This window comes from Vulpes lagopus, chromosome 22, assembly GCF_018345385.1.
Source record: "Vulpes lagopus strain Blue_001 chromosome 22, ASM1834538v1, whole genome shotgun sequence".
NCBI classification, from domain to species: Eukaryota; Metazoa; Chordata; class Mammalia; order Carnivora; family Canidae; genus Vulpes; species Vulpes lagopus.
In genome coordinates, this window is record NC_054845.1 from 16,324,924 (window position 1) to 16,344,442 (window position 19,519).

Consider the following 19,519-nt stretch of genomic DNA (forward strand, 5'->3'; position numbering starts at 1 on the left):
TTTATACTGAGTCAGGGCCCTGCTGAATTAGGCTAACAATACTACCTTTTAGTAGGTGAACAGAAGGACAAAGGGCACTGGCCAGTCTCCCAGGCCTGAAAAGGCTTCTCTCTTCAGGTGGTACTTAAGCCCAAAAGGGGAAAAAAAAAAAGTCTTTTACAGAGACAGTATAAGCAGTGAGACAAATGGCACAGCAGCTACCGACATCAGTGTTCATAAGCTGAAATTACTAAAAACAAAAACAGAGCTAGTTCAATAATGTCTAAGGCACTGCTTCACAAAGTTATTACCAAGGGTTAAGAATACAGAGCATACTGTGACCATGGCTGCCTGAGTAGGTGAACAAACCCCTGTAACTCTGAGGAATGGTTTTGGCAGCGTGGTTGAGCACACACTCACTTTTGAGAATCCACCACTTACAATGGTAAGGGAATTTTTGAAAGAACTAATAAGAATTTGGCATAAAATGCTATTTTTGCAAAATCGAATGCTATATCCCCACTGGTTTCTTAAGTTCTAAATAACCCTGCATACTGGTATAAGGATTCCATTTTCAAACTCAACTATAATTGGAAAGCTTTTTAAAAACGACATTAAACATATATAGTTACTTAGGGAAGGAAGCCAATGATATTCTTAGGTGATAAAGTTTATGTGAGAGAAAGTTTCTTTCCTGTTAACAGAAATATTACATAAATTATACGTGAACACCAAATATATTCCACCTAAGAGCTACTGTCCTATTTCTTGCCAACCAATTTATGAAAACCATGAAAAAGCCTGAGTGCATTTTCTGATATATATAAAAACTCAGCTCATAGGTGCAGATGGATAGGCCCAATACATTTTTAAAATTGGTTTTGGTTGGCATTCTTTTCCATGATCTCGGGAACTCCATTCACATTAGAAGCAACTTTTGTAGGGTCAATAGTTCATTTTTCAAATCTACTGACCTTTTAGCATTTTACTAAATAATATTTAAGGTTTATTAATAATATAATTGCTTTCCATACCTTTTAGCTTATAAACAGACTAAGTTCTAAGAGCTCAAGTCTGTGACTTTATTTTATTGCAATTTGTGAACTGGTGTCCCCTTCACAGGGCTGCAGTCCACGGGATTCAGAAGCTGAGCAGGAGAAAGTCGAGGTAGAAAGCAATTTCTCCACACCTCACACACAAGGGTTGTTGGAGGAAACAGCCAGTGGGTTATAATTAGCTACAAATTAAACATATGTATTTATTAATAAACATAGTTGTTATTTGAGTAGTAACCATCACTAGTATAGATTTAAACATAATACATCTTTTGATGGGGGATCCCTGGGTGGCGCAGCGGTTTGGCGCCTGCCTTTGGCCCAGGGCGCGATCCTGGAGACCCGGGATCGAATCCCACATCAGGCTCCCGGTACATGGAGCCTGCTTCTCCCTCCGCCTGTGTCTCTGCCTCTCTCTCTCTCTCTCTCTGTGACTATCATTAAAAAAACAAAAAAAATCTTTTGTTAAGCTGGTGACGGCTACCTCTTAAAAACAGAGTTCTCAAATATTCAGGTTTATGTAATTCTGAGAAAGAGGTTCTGGAATGGTGTCCTGGTATGCTCCCCCACAAAAATAGCCCTGGGTAAGACAGCAATGGAGCAAAGGGAATGTTTAACCAGAGACAGCAATTTGGAGATTGGGGCGGGGGAGGCGGATAGTCAGGACTTCAGTTAAAACAGATGAGGAACACCTGGGTGGCTCAGCCTTTGGCTCAAGGCACAATCCTGAGGTCTCAGGATCAAGTCCACATCAGGCTTCTTGCAGGGAGCCTGCTTCTCACTCTGCCTATGTTTCTGCCTGTCTCTGTCTCTCATGAATAAATTAAATATTTAAAAAAACAAAAACAGGTGAGAACAGAGTTTTAGAATAAGAAGAACTGGTACAAATATCTAGTTCAGTTTTTCTCAGACTGTTCCAAGGAATACTAGTCCCACAAAAATGGTGTTCTGAGGTCCACCAAGAAAAATGCCACAGGCCACATTCTTCCCTTGGTGATTCAAAGTGTAGCATGTTAGCCTACAAAAGCTTATGGATGTCCTTGTCTGCCTCACATGCTTAGCCCAGCAATTTCCCAAACCTATCTGACTGCAGACAGGCAGCTATGTACTGTCGTACGGGAAACTCAGTCTGGGGCCTCTTTATCAACCGGAGGAAAGGGCTGCTGTCTCCAACTCCTTCCATCCTCTTGCCATGCTGTGAGCTCCCAGGGATGCTTTCTCTTGAGGGGCCCTGTTCCAGTTACAAAGCTGTCCTAGCTGTGGCCCTCCTATAGAACCCTCTTTTTGAGGAACACCTATTAACAAGCACATACCTTGTTAATGATCCATGGAACATATTCTGAGAAATGCTGAATTAAAATACTTAGTAGGAAAAAAACCCACTGAATCCAGAGAGCTTAAAGATCTCTGGATACTCTGTTTTATGCTTTTTAGTATTATTTATATCACAGTTCTTTTTATTTTTTAACAACTCTACCATAAACTCTCTCATCATCACCCCTCAAAGAAGGTGATGCCTGTCCGTGTTCTCTCCTTCCTTTTTCCCAAATACAAAGCCAAGGCATTACAAAGGGAGACTAACCGATGATATAATTTAGTTAAAATCAGATGGCCAGCATACTACTATGAAACAAAAATTAAAGTCCAGGGGCTCCTGGGTGGCTGAGTCAGCTAAGCATCTTCCTTAGGCTCAGGTCATGATCCCAGGGTTCTGGGATGGAGCCCTGTGTCAGGCTCCCTGCTTCTCCCACTCCCTCTGTCTGCTGCTCCCCCTGCTTGTGTTCTCTGTCAAATAAATAAAATCTTAAAAAAGAATTAAAGTCCAGTGACCCACCATTTATCTAGAAGTCACTTATTTGTGTATTTGTTTACGGTCTTTCTCCCTCCACTGGAGTACAAGCATTCAAAAGGCAGAGACTATATCTCCACTGCCTAGAACAGTGAGCATGGTGAGTGTTCAATTAATACTGGCTGAAGAAATGAATGAGTGTTTTACAGTGCTCTGGCTGTGAGTCTAGACCACACACTCTTACTTTACACACACTTCTAACAGCTATTTGTTTCTAAGTTTACCACATATTTAGAGTTAAGAAAGTCAAAAAGGGGAAGGACAGCTTGAGGCAGCACAGTCACACCAGAAGTGATGGCTGACATCCTGGTACTAAGGAAGAAAAGTGTTTGCAAGAAGATACAGGTAGAAGTGTAGCACACAATCCCTACTGAGGAAATTTGGAATTTGCAGCAAACTCAAAAATGTACAAACCTACATCTAGGAAGGTGTCCTCAGTCTTACTTGTGAATGAAAGAACTTACATTCATAATGTATAAAGTTGTTCATTGAATCATTACCTGTAATAGCAAAAAACTGAAAAGCAATCATGAAAAAAAAAAAAAGACTGGTTAGGTTGTCATGTGTGTATAAAATGTGTAAAATTCATGACAGAAAATGGAGTGGCTATAAAAAAAAAAAAAAAGAAAAGCAGGCAAGCCTAGGAAGAGTGATATGATCTAAATGGAACAGAGAGCTCTCCAAAAGTAGCATGTAGATCATCTATTGCCACTGTTGTGTAAAAAAGCACATACACATAAAATATCTCTGGAAAGATACACAAGAGTAATTTGGTTGCCTGTGGGAAGAAGAATAAGAGAGGTGGGAGGCAGATTAACTCTATGCATGCCCTTTGTACTTTTTGCAACTTAAAATTTGTGGAAGTTTATTCTTCTCTTTCAAACATAAGTGTATAGCAGTGCAAGGTAATTTATTTATGGAAAAGTAGCCTTCTATACCACATTAAATCACACTAAAGTAATCACAGAACAATCATATTTATAAGTCTGAGGCATTAAAAAAGGCAAATGTCTATACATATTTTCTGAAATAGAATATATGGAGCTAAGTGAGTTAAAATTTTAGGAATAACAAAAGCAACGATTACATTACTGAAAGTCTGGAGAATAAAGATCATGAAAGGAAAAATGTATCACAATTTTACCACAGTAAAATAACCACTTATTACTTTGGTATAATGTTTCCTTCTTGTATTTTTCCCCATTTATTGTGAAAAATTATGGCAAAAGTCTTACTAAAATCAATCCCAACCATAATACTTCTTGGTGCTCTTAAAACAGGCACTGGGGACTAATGGAGAAGGAATCAGGAGATCTTAAGGTTAATTGCAATTTGTTCACAAAATCTCCAAATGACTCTGAACAAGTGGTTTTTCCCATCAGCGAGCTGCTCTCCAGCTCTGTGAGGGCAGTACAGCTTGCCTTGAATGCCTCTCAAGATGTAGAGATAGGAAATGGTTTATGTAACATGGAAAACCCCTAGCTAAATGGAATGTGAATATTCAGGCTAGAACACAAAAATATTTTTTAAAAGCACAACAGAAGGGAACAATATAGGAAGAGCTGAGGCCAAGTTTGAGGTCCTCACCACCTCTTTGTCCTGCTTGGTCTTTTTGAATGGGAGGGCGGAGAGTAGGGGGCAAGGTGCCTTCAAAGAGAATTTCATTAGAAAATGGCTATAGAACACGACGGTAAGGTTTAGCTTCTGGGTAATCCTGGAGCTCAATTCAATTTGCAGGATGTATACCGGAAAATAGATGAAATCCTGCTTTAAAAATAATTAGGAGTATTATTACTCCAGAGGGCAGACAAGGAAATGCTTCAGATGACAGATTTCAATCTGCTCTGCAAAACCATTTTTTCACTCTTAAATGGATATTTAAGCCAGTCACGTACTTCTTATTAAGGAGAGGAGGCAGATCTAGCAGAATGATGTCTGGTCTGGGAAACTGATAGGTCTGAATTGATCCTCACAATTAGAAACATTAAGTTAAATCCTGGTGTCTGAGCAAAGACAAACAGATCCTGGACTAAATGGAATATAGTTACTTAATGCCAGTGAGAGATGATCCTGATAAAATCGACCAGCTCTGTTGTTGCTTTAAAATCTTCCCTGGTCCACTGAGAACCTTGCAAGGAAGGTCTGACAAAGGAGATTCTCCTAATGTACAACATGGATGAAGCGAGGGTACCTAACACCTTCAGTGAGTTACTTATCCTCTAAATCAAACCTTGTCAATGACCAGCACGGCAAAATGTCTGCTCTAGAAAAAAAGGCTGCATCAGTGACAGCTAAACTGATGGTTTCAGTGGCCTTTACAGCTTACTACAAACAGATCTGGATTTCCTCTACCATTTCACATCTCCATAAGCCATGTCTGATTTTCAAATTTTCCTCATTTAGTGCCACCTCTTCTGTTTTAACTCCTCGGAGTGGTACATATTCTTTCTGTTGGCAGGTGTCACTAGCCTAAGCTCTGGGTGACCACGGGGCTGGCATTGCCTCCCTAACTTGCTCTCTGTACACCTCTCTTAGCTGCCAAAGTCCTGCTATAAGCAGATTAATCTAAATAATCTAAACCAAACTCAACCAGCATTCTTTCCCTCTAAATACACTGTTATCTAATACACACAAGGCAAATATATTTATAGCTGATATTCAGAGTGTCAAGTACAAGATGCAGAGGAGAGAATGATAACTCCGTCTGGGAAAGGAAATGAAGTTTAAGACAGGCTCAGTTAGGGCTTGCCACACTGAATGAGGGCAAGGGGACGATGAGAGGTGGGAACCAGCACAGCAGGACTGAGGACTAGGATGCTCATGGAGGCAGGGAGGTAGCGCATGAAGGGGCTAGAAGAGCAGGGATGAGAGATCCCAGGCTAAGAGATTTGTGTTTAACTTGTATACAATCATAGTAAAAGCTGGCATTAGCCAAGCACCCATTGTGCTAGGGGCTTTCTCTGAGTCGTTGTTTTAAGCAAACAGCAATCTTATGAAGTGGTTACTATCATCAACACCTCCATTCTAGAGGTGAAGAAACAGACTGAGACAGAGTACAAAACTTACCCATGGCAAGATTAGGGTTTTCTGAACCACTGCTGGAGCAAAACTTGCAGGCAAGAAGCAGTTAGGAGGCTACCAAACTCCTTCATGGAAGTGACGCCAAAGGTTTGAGTTCGTGGGGTGGGATCACAGGTGCAGAAGAGTGTAAAGCCAGCAGTTGACTTATGCTAACTGATTAGATAGGGCGAGGGTGGCAGAGGGAAGAGCCCAAGCTATCTCCCAGTGCGGGCAGTGGGGACTGGTGGGACCACAGACATTCCGGAGGGACATGTTATGAGGGTGATGAAGCTGATTTGGGAGGTACTGAGTTAGAGGGGCCCATAAGATAGGCCTCATCCTCTCACTGATTCAGTGTACATTCTTGCTTATGTACCACATGCCAGAAACTACTGAGACAGGTTCCCTGTGTCCAGGGAGCTCACAGAGAAGGGCAGCATAAATGTGAGGATTATGAAAATAATTAAAACAGCTTCCACCATTTAAGCACTTACCAGGATTATCTGCAGATAGGGTCCTGTTTACCCTATTCACATGACTTTTGTAGGTAACTATCGGAATTACAATAAGAATGAATCCTTATTCGGCACACACTATGTCCTAGGCACTATTCTAAACACTTGACATGTATGAACCCATGTAACCAGCAGTGGTCCTATGAAGTGTTATTAATGTACTCATTTTACAGATGAGGACACTCAAACATAGGGAGACAACATAACCTGCCCAGGTTAGACAGCTAATAAATGGCCAAGACAAAACCTGAACTTAGGGAATCTGGGTTCATTTTACAAAGTAGGAAACTGAGGCTCAGGAAAGTTCAAGTAATTTGTCCCAGCAAATCAAGCCCCGAATAAGAGGTGGAAGTAGGATTTGGACAAATGCCTGTTTAACTCCAAGCTGCTGCTACTAAGCCTAACTAAGAGTAATTATAGAGACACACACATGGTAGTGGTGGCACGAAGGAGAGAGCCAACAATGCAGCAAATAGGATAGGGTAGGAATATCAGGAAAGATGTTGCCAAAGAGGACATGCTTTTATCAGCTCTGGAAGAATGAAGAGTTCCCCCTATGGATAACAGTACCTATAGTACATGTGGAAGGATGCTCTCTAAACAGGAAAAAGGGCTCTTTTCCCTGTGATAGGGGAAGCAGTAAGGACAGGTACAAATACAGATACATTTGTGGGAATTCATATCCGTATCTTGTAATTTCAATGTTGTCCTTGAAGTAGAGGCAAGGTCATATGCTGAAAAGGACAGGGATGAGGCACCCTGAAGACAGTGAAGATGTGGATGGTTATTAGATTGACCAGGAGACAGAGCTGCCCAGGGATATAGAAAAGGTGTCAGCCAAATAGCCCCTCACAATTTTCATGTTTGTTTTAGAATTCAAAAATTACAGATAGGGGACAGTTATGAGTCCCTTCCCCACTTACCTTGCTCCCAGGTTACACTGAAAGCAAGTGTCACACATCTATTAGCAAGGAGGTATAAAAGCAGTCATATGGACTATGTTTGGACAAAGCACTTTGCATGGAAGGTATATTCAAGGCAGATGGACAGCATTCTGGCAGAAGAATCAGAAAAGCTTCTAGTCAGTTAGGTACCAGAATTCGGGCCCAACACAGGACCACAAAAGAATCCTAGGCCTAGAGTGCTTCAGTGGCTTAGATTCCCTGACTTGCCAAATTCTGCCTTGTTTATGCATCGGGGGAACTGCAGTATAGTGCAGCTAATGAGTGCAGTATGATTCACAAACCTTGAAGACTACCAGGTTGAAAGTTAGAGCTAAGATGTCATTTAGCAATTAAATCCACAGATCTCCTTTTTAGTAGCAAAACTGGAGTTGGAGATAAAAGTAGGAATCATCAGGGAGTTAAAACCATGGAAGAGAAAAGAGATAATGCAACAGAGTATAAAGTGGGAAAAGGAAACAAAAAATGAAGCCAAGGAACTGCAACATGAAAGGTGTAGGCATAAGACAAAGAATCAGATAAGGTGAGAGAGGAAAAAGAGTTCAGGGTAGGAGGAGAACCAGGAGAATTCCTGGTCAAATAGTATATCCCAGAGAAGTCCAGTAGAACAAGAAACTGATGAGGATCAATCACATTTGGCAAAACTGACGGAGAAGCTAAGATCATGAGCAGAGGCAGAAGGAAGTGATGTTTCCATAGAAGGAGTGATGTTTCTTCTGTGGCTGGAAGGAGGACGAGGAGGATGGGTGTAGATGTGGACAAGTTTAGAAAAGGGTTGTCAGAATTACTGCCCAATCACTTCTATATCGCTATGAAATAGAAGGTAAAGGCACTTCCCAGAGTGACTGGGGCTGGGTGTTTCATCTCTTTAGGATCACAGGTGCTGAAATCAATGTGATGACAGCTACTGATGAAAATGGAAGAGGACTTCTCCAAGCTCCCCACTGGCACCTACATCCACAGACTCTGCCTTTTCTCTTACTTCCTGCTCCAAGCAAAGGGCAACCCTCCTACTGTCTACACGATTCTTACTCAACCACATCATTCTAGCAATTCTCTCTCTCCTAGGTAGCATAGAAAACATGCTGTTATTTCTTCCAAAAATCAAACCCAATTTCATCCTACTTCCCCTCTCGTTACTCCTCACACCTCTCCATCCCCTTAGAGCAAAACTTCTCGGGAGCTGTCTGTCCTTGTCTCTTGTTCCTCTCCTGTTCCATGTCAAACTCACTCCCATCAGAGCTTCACTGCCACTGCTCAATTCAAACTGCTCTCATGAAGGTTGCTCATTAACTCCACATTCCTAAATCCCATGGTCAATTCTCAGGGCTCATCTTACCTGACCTATGTAGCCTCTGTCACAAGTGATCTGAAGACCTGTTCTATGTGTGGCTGGTTGGACACCCTTGGGTCCTTCTCCCTCACTGTGCACTGTTTGCTCCTCTCCTCTCGACCCTCTTAAGGTGAGTGTCCTGGTGCTCAGACTTCCTCTCCTCCTCTGTTGACTTGCACTTTTACAGCTACCAAGTCTGTTATTTGTACTTCTGGGATACCCTGCTTGGCTGTTAGCAGTTACTTTGCAAAGCTGTTAGCATATACCTGTGCTTCTCACTTCCTCCCTTTTTGAAAAGTAAACAACATTCCAGGTGAAGAGTGGCTCAGTGCACTGCTCCTTGGTGGGGACCGCCACCCAGAAATCCTCATAGCTTTTCTCCAGTTTCTAATTCCAGGGGAGATGGACTTGCTGGAAGACTGACGTTCAAATGAGTAGGAGTGCTACTCTAAGAAATATCTTTTTTTTAATTTATTTATTTATTTATTTATTTATTTATTTATTTATTTATTTATTTATTTATTTATGATAGTCACAGAGAGAGAGAGAGAGAGAGGCAGAGACACGGGCAGAGGGAGAAGCAGGCTCCATGCACCGGGAGCCTGATATGGGATTCGATCCCGGGTCTCCAGGATCGCGCCCTGGGCCAAAGGCAGGCGCCAAACCGCTGCGCCACCCAGGGATCCCTACTCTAAGAAATATCTTGAATTATATTAAGTCCTCTCCTTCAGAAGTCACCAGTATACTACTTTCCTGTTGCATTATTTTCCTGTTTTTATCCTCTGAGAGTGTTCTGATTTTGGAGATAAGATCTAATAAAAAATAAGGGAGGCCTCTTTTTCTATCAGAATTCTTTTTTAGCATTCCATAGTTCATTTTCGAGGCCCAGAAGTAAAAACTGCTATATTATCTTTTTAAATGAGGAAATTAATAAGTCATAGTTACACTTTTAAATGTGAGATATTTAAGAACCATTAGATAAGATCTTGTAGCTTTTATGAGACTACCTAGTCAAGTTTGCTTCAAATTCTTAGGTCATTATTTTTATAACCCACACAACAATAGCTGAATACCTACATTGCTATTATGAAGTAAACTGAGGTTCTGTACTTACCTTATATTTTGAAGTATCCCAGTTGTGAACTATGCGTGCTGGGATGAGAAAACTGTCGTCCACATGGCAGTTGCTGCAGTAATACCACCCACTGTAATTGCACACCTTGGCTTTCCCATTGGAAAGGCCTATGGATCGCTGACATCCTGTCCAAGGCAAAAGAGAATCTATGATTAGTGTTGTACTTTTAACATCACAGAACAAAGTTATACAACCCTCAAACAAAAGTCCACAACAGGGGGAAAAAACAAAAAACTTGTAAAAAAAAAAAAAAAAAAAAAAACTTGTGAGAATACACGTAGAGATATGTCCTCCTCTTCCTAGCCTGATAGCCTCCACCCCCTCACCTCCTAAGGCGCTGCCATAACTGGCACCTAGCTGGTCCCGTTTCTGGTCCCCTTACATCTTCTGCAGACAGATGTCAGAGATCAGCCTTTCTACAACCCCACTATTAGCACCTCACTTCTCCTCATAAACTCTATTTCTACCACCAGACATTTTGCTGGGGGCTTCTCATCAAGGATCTTATTCACCAGGCACAACATTTCTGTGAGATGATGTCAGCTAAGTTAAGAATTTTGTCTGAGGTCACCCACCCAGTAAGAGGTGGAGTTTGGATTTGGCTCTTAGCTTGTCACTTGTCTGAGTTTAAAATGATTCTAAAAACTGATATGTGGCTTTCCTTCACTTACATAGTCAATGAAAGAAATCTGTCCTTCGATTGGCCCCTGTATCACCTTTCCAACTACCTACTCCTACTACTCTCCAATGGGAATATAACTTCTTTATTGCAATCAGAGAACTCTCCTCACTATTCCTCAAATAAACAGTGTGCTCATTCCATCCTCCACATGCTGGCACATAATTACTTCTCCTTACACAACACCCTCTTCTCTGATTTCCACTTTGCCAAATCCTGCCCATTACTCAAGACCAGTGGCTGCTTGCAAGTCCTTGCTAAGGCCCTTTTTATGTTCAAGGAAATCCATGATTCTGTGAGTACTGTCCTGAGACTCTCAGGGGGAATGGTAATAATCTTGGCCCTGTCACAAAGAAGTCATTCTTTTTCTTTAGGTAGGAGGAACTACCTTTTCTTGGTGAGTATAGAAATTCTATCACAATCCAAAGGACAAAATCCTGGCAGCCCAGAACAGGTGATCATGATTATACAAACAGCAACATTATCCTGGTATTTCTGATCTACTGCTTTCATTTCAGAAACCCTTCCATGTGGCCCATTTCATGGCTGGATCAAGAACTGTACTGATCAAAGAAATCTCACATTAAGCCTATTTCATGATAAGGGTACAAAATGATTTACTCTTAATCCTCCTCCTCCTCCTCTTCATCGCCACCATCACCATCACTAATGCACCTCATTTCCATTAAAGGGGCTCCAGTTTATTTAACAAACTGCTAAGTGAAGAAGAAACTGATTCACATGAACTACATGAATGAAAATATCACAAAACTCAAAGGACTTTCATTTTCAGCACAAATAAAATGGTATCAGTAATCAAACAATTTCACAGTGCATTCTCCAGGAAGAGAATTAGATCCTATTGTTTTTAAAGACAAGAGGTACTGAAAGACAGTAAGTAAAATATCAGTATTATGCTTCAGAAGCTTCATAGTGTTCCCTCCTGGAAAGGTTATTTCTTTACTACTGAGTAGCAGCAAAATCAGGACAAGCTCCTGTTTTTCAGAAAGGCTGAGCAATGGGATATGTGCAATACATAAAGAAGAACGGAATACGCATGCTGCTGCTATTGCACAGAGGAGAGGCCATCACAATGACTACGCTATGAGCACTGGAATGCTGTTTGCTGCACTCACTGGCTGCGTTATTGCTCATCTGGCACTTAGCACATGCTTCCTGAAACTACTATGCCTTTTTATGTGCTTGTCCAGCAAGAACCATTCTATAAACTCCTTCAGATCTGTTTTTTACCCTTAGTATGTAACACAGAGCTTAACATACAGCAGACTATTAATAACTGTTTGTGTAGAAAGGATGACAAACTGAATATTATTTGACACACATATACCTGCATAAAGAGATTTTAATTTCTCATAAGGATTCTAGAACTGATCCTCCTAACCTGGTCACTTTTTAAACAGCGTACTTTTGTTAATAACCTCTTGAAAAATATGCTGCTCATTCTAGGAATTACACATTACTCATGTGTTCATATATGGACTATGGAAGAGAATTCAGTGGAACTTGACGTATCCTAGAGACTGGGATATTGCTGTTTCCCAAAATTTGCTGATGGTCAAATTGACTTAACACTGAAATGACAATGAATAAAACTCAGTCGTTCCTAATGATTTAGAAAATGATCATGGTCTTGTAGGAATTCCAGAGTTTATTTTTTATTTTTATTTTTTTCACCTCACTGAATTCCAGAGTTTAAACCTCTCACCACAAAACACACCATAACACACCAAAAATAAATTCAGGTCACTTTAGTTTTTTGATTGTTTGAATTTTGGATGTAATTAGCATCAGTAAGCACTTGCTGGATATTTATATATGATTTAGTGGGTATTACTGGGTTTATCAGTCTATAATTTTTAATGACTTTATTATAATTTTTAGATGCAACATACATAAGCAATATTAAAATACATAAATGTGCATTTTAAGAAAGTACTGGTCTTAAAACATGTATATCAAGCAGGCACACAGGTCCAAAGCCTAACATGTTGGGGGTTCAACTATAATGAGCTAAGCATTCTCACCACTGCACTAGTTTCCAGGTTCATCAAAGTAGAGCTGAGAGACGTGGCGAGGGCTCACTCAGGTTTTATGTTAGAAAGAAGCTAACAGCACATAAACTCCTAGCTCTTGGGTTTCTTTACCTTCATACCATATTTAGAACCATGCTCTCCTACTTTCCATGCTGAAATCACCCCTAAGGACCCAGAAGTAGGTTTGAACCTATCTGCATGCTTAGAACTATTTTGGATACATGGTGTATAGACAAGCACAAGTCTAGAGTTAGAAAGCCCGTTCTTGTGTAGGACACATTGTGAACTTGACCCATCAAACTCTCAAAATAAAGAGGCCAGCCTAAATCAGTGGTTTCCTATATTCAGTGAGGGTCAGAATTTTCTGGAGATGTTTGTGAAAATACTGTTTTCTCCCCCACCCCAACTCCTATCCACATACCTCAATTCTGCAGATCTGGATTAGGGCTCAGGAACCTACATTTCTGCCCAATCAGCCAACTACCACCTGAGACCCTGGTGGGGAGAAGCTGACGATGGCTCCTTGTTTTCTAGGTGATTGCAGAAGTCTCTCCAAGCTCTAAAATTCCAATTCTATTCAAGTACAGAGGGTGTACAGACCCCTAAGTGAAAAGCTCATAATTTGTCATGTAATTTATGTTCTAGGCTTCGAAAATCAACATTTCAGGTTCTTAGTCAATTTCTAAAAATCTGCTATATAGAAAGAACCTCAGTTCATTTTACCGGTGTTTTTCCCAGAGCATTCACTGTCCCTACTGAGAATCATCTTATTTAGTTTAGAATTAAAAGTTTAATCTCCAAATCCAATGTAGTATTTGATACTGAAAGAACATAGGATATCAAGAAAGATTAGAGGCTAGTGGCCTTATACAGATTCATTTTCCAAAAAGCAACACCTACCCTTTATTTGAAGAAGGAAACACCTATTCTTTCAACTAACTGTAAGATTTCCTTCTTTAATATCATACTAGTGGGCAGCCCAGGTGGCTCAGTGGTTGGGCGTCTGCCTTTCGGCCCAGGGCATGATCCTGGAGTCCTAAGATCGAGTCCCACATCGGGCTCCCTGCATGGAGCCTGCTTCTCCCTCTGCCTGTGTCTCTGCCTCTCTCTGTGTGTCTATCATGAATAAATAAATAAAATCTTTAAAAAAATATATACTAGCAAATCATAGACTAAAAATGTCTGAAATGATTCCCTGTAAAGATACACGATCTGGATTTTACTTTATCATTGTGATGTTCTCAACAGGGCAAAAAAAGGTTTCTTAATAACGACTACTAGAAAAACACATTTTTTTGGATGGCAAAGCTAGACTCTGACAAGAGGCATTAAGGGGAGGAAAACGGAGCTGAAAGCAGAGACAAAAAATAATTAATTGAAATAACTAATTAGACCTTATTTACATATTATATTTCTTTGCACTTTGAAACAGACTTTTCAATAATGCTTCTAAATTAAGGGGTATTTGTAGTAGGGAACCCTCCACATATTGGATCAAAGCAAATACATTCTTCCCAGTCTCTTTTTGAAACTTTTCAGAGGGCGTTCAATTCATAGGAACAAAAAACTATCTCACAAGAGAACTCACTGCCTTTTTTTTTTTTTTTTTTTTTTATTGCTTCCCACCCCACTTCAAATCTTTAATGAACACATGCTCTGAAGAGCTTAGCTTCCCCTCTGGTACTCTTTTGGAAACAAATGTTACCATTTAACTGAAATCCTATTTGCTGCTTGTACAGTCCATTTCCCAAATGGTCTTTCACTAAAGACGACCAAAAGGATCTGTTGCCGGGGGTTGAAGCAGAAATTTTGGCATAATTCTTCAGAAAGGCACAATCTTTCTTCTAAACAAGTGCACCTAGTTAGCTCAATTGGCTGCAATGTGGTGTTACTGAAGCCAAGATGCTGAGGAGAAGCCAACCACCTTCTCCTTACTTCACAGCTACCAACTTAGCCCTCCTTCCCCCTGACCAGCAGCTGGAAAATTCATGGGCATCGGAGGAAAATGACGCGAGCTGCGGGTATATCCAGGTGAATCTCTCTAGGGAAAGAACTCACAATGCTTTCTACGTATGGTCAGCCACACACTATCCCCTTTACCTAATTTGGTAAAATAAACTTGGTATTTTGCATTTGGAAGGTAGAAATGCTCTAAGAAAAAGACAAAGGCAAATAAAAAGAGAAAAGGACTTAATGAAAGAGATAAGAAAATTTCATTTTGTTAAAAGAGAAAAAACTGGCAAATTTCCTCTCTTACTGTATGCACATAGTGGAGGAAGAGGTGGCCATAGGAAGGGCCAAAGGACTGCCCTTGCCCCACCGTTCCATCCAATGCCCTGGCGTGGGACAATGACCTGTGGTAAGTAAGCACTTTGTAAAATGTGACTTGAAGGCCCAGACTTAAGCTCTATAGACCAGATTTTCCAAATTGAAGGAAAACAGAAATGGGGATGGGGGTGTTCAGTGACTTACTATCTTATAAAAATAAGCACGAAAAAGGTCATACAGAACTCTGCTTTCCTAGTTTATAGTCTGTAACCACTGACTCACTGAAGACTGAAAATATAGATACGACCAGCAATCCTGTGCATCTGTCTCTTGCTTCAACAGTGTTTGCATGAAACAGACCTGGGGATCACCCCTTCTTCCAACCTCCAACCACCTCCCAACCTCCTTCCTATCCTAGTTGCAACCTCCAGGACCATCTTTCCTTGGCCAACCTCTGCCTCTGGGACCAGCTGACACTTTTTTTTGTGGTTAACTCCTTACTGCCCACCAGCCTTGAGCCCCTAGATTCATCAGAATTATTCCACCAAAGTGGAGGCTGCTGTCTACTGCTGGGTCAACCTACATCTGCAGGCTTTCTACACCTACCTCTCCATGGGCTTCTATTTTTGCCACAACGATGTGACTCTGGAGGGCATGGGGCAGCTCTTTTGCCAGGTGGCCAACGGGAAGCATGAGGGTGCCCAGTGTCTCTTGAAGATGCAAAACCAGAGTAGAGGCTGCAGCCTCTTCCAGGACATGCAAATGCCACTCCTCCCCCAAGATGAGTGGAGGAAAGCCTTGTACGCATGGAAGCTGCCATGGCCCTGGAGAACTGAACCAGGACCTTTTGGATCAGCCTGCCCTGGATTCTGCCTACATAACCCAGAGATGGAGAGCTAGACCTCCATCTCTGTGACTTCCTGGAGAGCCACTTCCTAGATGAGCAGGTGAAACTCATCAAGAAGATGGTGCCCACCTGACTAATTTATGCAGCCTGGACTGCATAAATCTCTCGTAAAGTCTCACTCTCAAGCAGGACTAGGAGCCTCTGGAGCCCAGTAGACTTGGAGGGGTCCCTCTGTATCAACCAGGTGTCAGGGCATCTGCTTCCTGCAGCCGCTAAGCAGTTTTTTAACACTCTGAAGCCTTCTCCTCAGCTGTGGACCAAATGGAAACAAAGTTTTTACAGAAAAAAAATATATATATATAAAAATAGCCTGTCTACACTGGATAAATGCTATAATATTTGTTTAATCTTCATGGAATGTTCTTATTAAGATTATAAATCATATGAAATAAATTAATAAATACCAAGTAGATTCCAACTCAAGTTGAGAAATGTCAAGATTCATTTGTCTTTCAGGTAAACAATGATTGAGAGACTAAAGTCAATATTTAGTCAAAATTTATCTTGAAAGGCAATAAATCTTGATTTTTGCCAAGGCAAGTAAGTAAATATGTGCACTGTTCTAGAGATTCCGACTGCTTTTCTACTAAATAGTTACACTGAGCTAAAAATATCTGTGACACAGATTTTCACTTCCAAAGACATAGTTTGGATGATGTTTATGATAAGATGCTTCATTAGTATAAGTATTATGGTAATGTAAGGTCAGAGAAGGTTAACAATGAAATGTTATTCTTTCAACATCTAGTATATATAAATCAGTCTAAACTTAGTATTTTTTCCATACTTGTTCTCTTAATAGTCTATGACTAGATTATCTCATTAACTTCTGTGCCTGACTGCTCTTTACCCAAAGACTTTCAAGAAAATAGTAAGCAATTTTAAATGGAAATAGTTAAATAGATAAACGGATAAACAAATACTTACACTGTGCTTACTTTATGCCAGGCAGGCTTACTTTGTGTGTGTTTTACATACACACATATTTCTTTAATCCTCACCAATTCTGATAAGGTAGGTATTATCCCCATTTTACCCATGAAGAAACTCTGGCAGAGGTGATAAAGTAATTCTGTTCATGGTTGAACAATTAGGAAAGATGGCAGAGCTTAAGAGAAGTGGCTGATGTGGCACTTGATAAGAAACACTTATATATATATATATGTGTGTGTGTGTGTGTGTGTGTGTGTATATATATATATATATATTTCCATGTAACTACTGCCTTGTGGAAAGTATTTAAAAAATGGTCTCTTTGTGTATGGCAATACGAGAAGCACAGAAAATATAAATCAATTATACAAAAGAGTATAATTCACTTTGTCAATGAGTGTTAGCCTAGGACCTCCTGTCAGTGAATCAGCCTAGGATCTCACAGTATCAGCAACACCCTGAATATGAAGGATGAGAGAGACAAGAATACAAATCTGGAAGGTGGAAAGCAGGAGACAGCAAGAGATAAGGCAAGGAGGAAGCTCTAACTGTGGAGACTGCGGAAGGCTGTGTAGGGATGGTGCATTTGAAAAAGGAAAGATATTTTTGTAAGAGGATAGCTCAGAAAAATAGGGGCACGTTTGGAAAACACTGATTATTCTAGATATCTGAAGTGCCCTGTAACAAGAGGGGTATTAGGAAAAAAGAACCTGGAACCATAAACTAAAGCTAGAACGTAAGAATCCTGAATGCTTAGGGGGAAGAATCCTTACTAACCAATAAGACATTACTAAGACATGGGAACAGCTAGAGTTGTTTGAAGCAGAACAGCGGTCTAAGCTTTGGAAAGATTAATTGGCAAGGGAAAAAAAAAAACAGAAGTGGGGGAACCAGTCGATAAGTTATTGTACCAGCCTGGGCTTAAGGAGGCAGTGAGCTTGGGATCAGGAAGGGGAGAGACAAGGAGATACTACAGAGATGAACTGTAAACATTTTGGTGACTGACTAATGTGGAAAGGATTGAGATTGTCAGAGATGCCCATGATGTATGAGAAGTCTATCAGTCAGAAAAGGTAGGTGGTTTCAGGGAGAAAACACTGTTTGGAGCATTAAGTCTAAAAGACAGAATTCAAAAAATTTGAGCTACCAGACCTTCTGATTCCTAAAGCTCAGCTGGCTGAGCTAATTCCCCTTTACTGTACAAATCAATTTGAATTTGATTTTCTGTTATGTGACTGAGAGGATCTGATTGATGTATTTGACACTAAATAATGGCTGATTGAGGGTTCTCTTTCTATAACCTAATATCTTTACCTAGAGCTACCCATTAAGATGCCAGGGTCTCATTCTAAACCATTAGGTAGTACAAAATCATCAACATGCATCTCCGTAGAAGACAATTATTACTTTTTTTTTTAAGATTTTATTTATTTATTCACAAGAGACACAGAGAGGAAGAGACATAGGCAGAGGGAGAAGCAGGCTCCATGCAGTGAGCCCAATGTGGGATTCGATCCTGGATCCCAGGATCACGCCCTGAGCAAAAGGCAGACGCTCAACCGCTGAGCCACTCAGGCATCCCCAATTATTACTTTATATAGAAGTGTATAAAGAAATGAGTATAAGCCAAGTGAGGAAGAGATAACATAGCCGTTAGGCCTTATTTCTAGACAGCACAGTGGTTCTCAATCTTTGTCCCAAAAGGGGGCATTTACTATATCTGGAGACATTTTTGGTTGTCATAAAAGGGTGAGTAGAGTAGCTACTATCACCTAGTGGATAGAGGCCAGGGACGTTGTTAAACATGTGTCACAGCACAGGACAGCCCCCCACAACATAGAATTATCTGGCCCCAAATGTCAGAAGTGCCACTGTTGAGAAACCCTGTGACAGCACAAAGATAAGAAGGGAAAATAAGAGGTCTGAGTATGGACGTTACTTAATCACTTTTCTCTGCAAGTGACAGACACTCGGTCTATCATGGGAAGGAGGAAAGCCCTCTCCCCAGCTCTACTTTCTGAACTAAAAGAAATGATTCATGCCCCTAGGTTAATTTAGAGAGGCACCATCAAAGAGAGGTCTTATCCACTCTGTGCCATCATCTCCTAGACTACCTGCCAGTAACATCAGCTCTTCGTGAAGTAATCCTTCTGGTGAGACACTTTCGACCAATAACTCATTTGGAAAACTGCAGAAATGGAAAGGGCTGAGCTAACCTGGTTATTTTAGATGTGAAAGTGGCCAGTGGTGGGAATATTGTCCCTCTGTGACAGTCTGCCTCCTGCTCCCAGTTGTCTCTTAAACATGGGAGTACCAGGGTTCCCCATATTGTACCCCTGCAGCCCCAGACAGGAAAGGGAAGTCAGCCTCACCATCCTCGTAGCAAGGCAGATTCTGGGCTGGGCCACTTGGAACTTAAACATGGAAAGCTTTGGGGGAACTTGTCTTATTAAATCAACTGTCTTACTAGAAGGTTCCTCTGAACCAGTGCTGAGCCATATAAGAGCCTAAGACAAAAGGAAAATTCAGTCATACTGATCCTATCTCTAAAATTTTATATTTTGTTCATCATGGATTTTTTTGGCATTAATTTTTACTTTTGAATAATATTAAAAATATTATTTATCTTGATTACTGAGGGGTTTGGAGTGGGGGGTGGGGCATGCTCTAAGTTGTATGCCCAAAGCAGTTCACTCAGTCCCCCACCCTAGTCCCAGCCCTGTACTGAACCTTTTCCTCAGAGTCGGCTGTGTACCCCAATAGTGCTCGTTCCACAGTGGTTCTCCACAA

At 40.8% G+C, this 19,519-nt stretch overlaps 1 protein-coding gene across 3 annotated transcripts in view; it reads right to left on the reverse strand.

Annotated features, from left to right (window-relative positions):
- Positions 1-19,519, reverse strand: part of PLEKHM3 (pleckstrin homology domain containing M3) — a 174,121-nt gene that overhangs the window by 98,214 nt on the left and 56,388 nt on the right. For all 3 annotated transcript variants that reach the window (XR_005985002.1, XM_041737121.1, XM_041737120.1), the window contains exon 4: positions 9,868-10,013. Coding sequence is in view for 2 of the 3 variants with exons in the window: in XM_041737121.1 (XP_041593055.1) it covers positions 9,868-10,013 (146 nt within the window). In the remaining variant the exon portion in view is untranslated. The remainder of the gene's footprint in view (positions 1-9,867; positions 10,014-19,519) is intronic.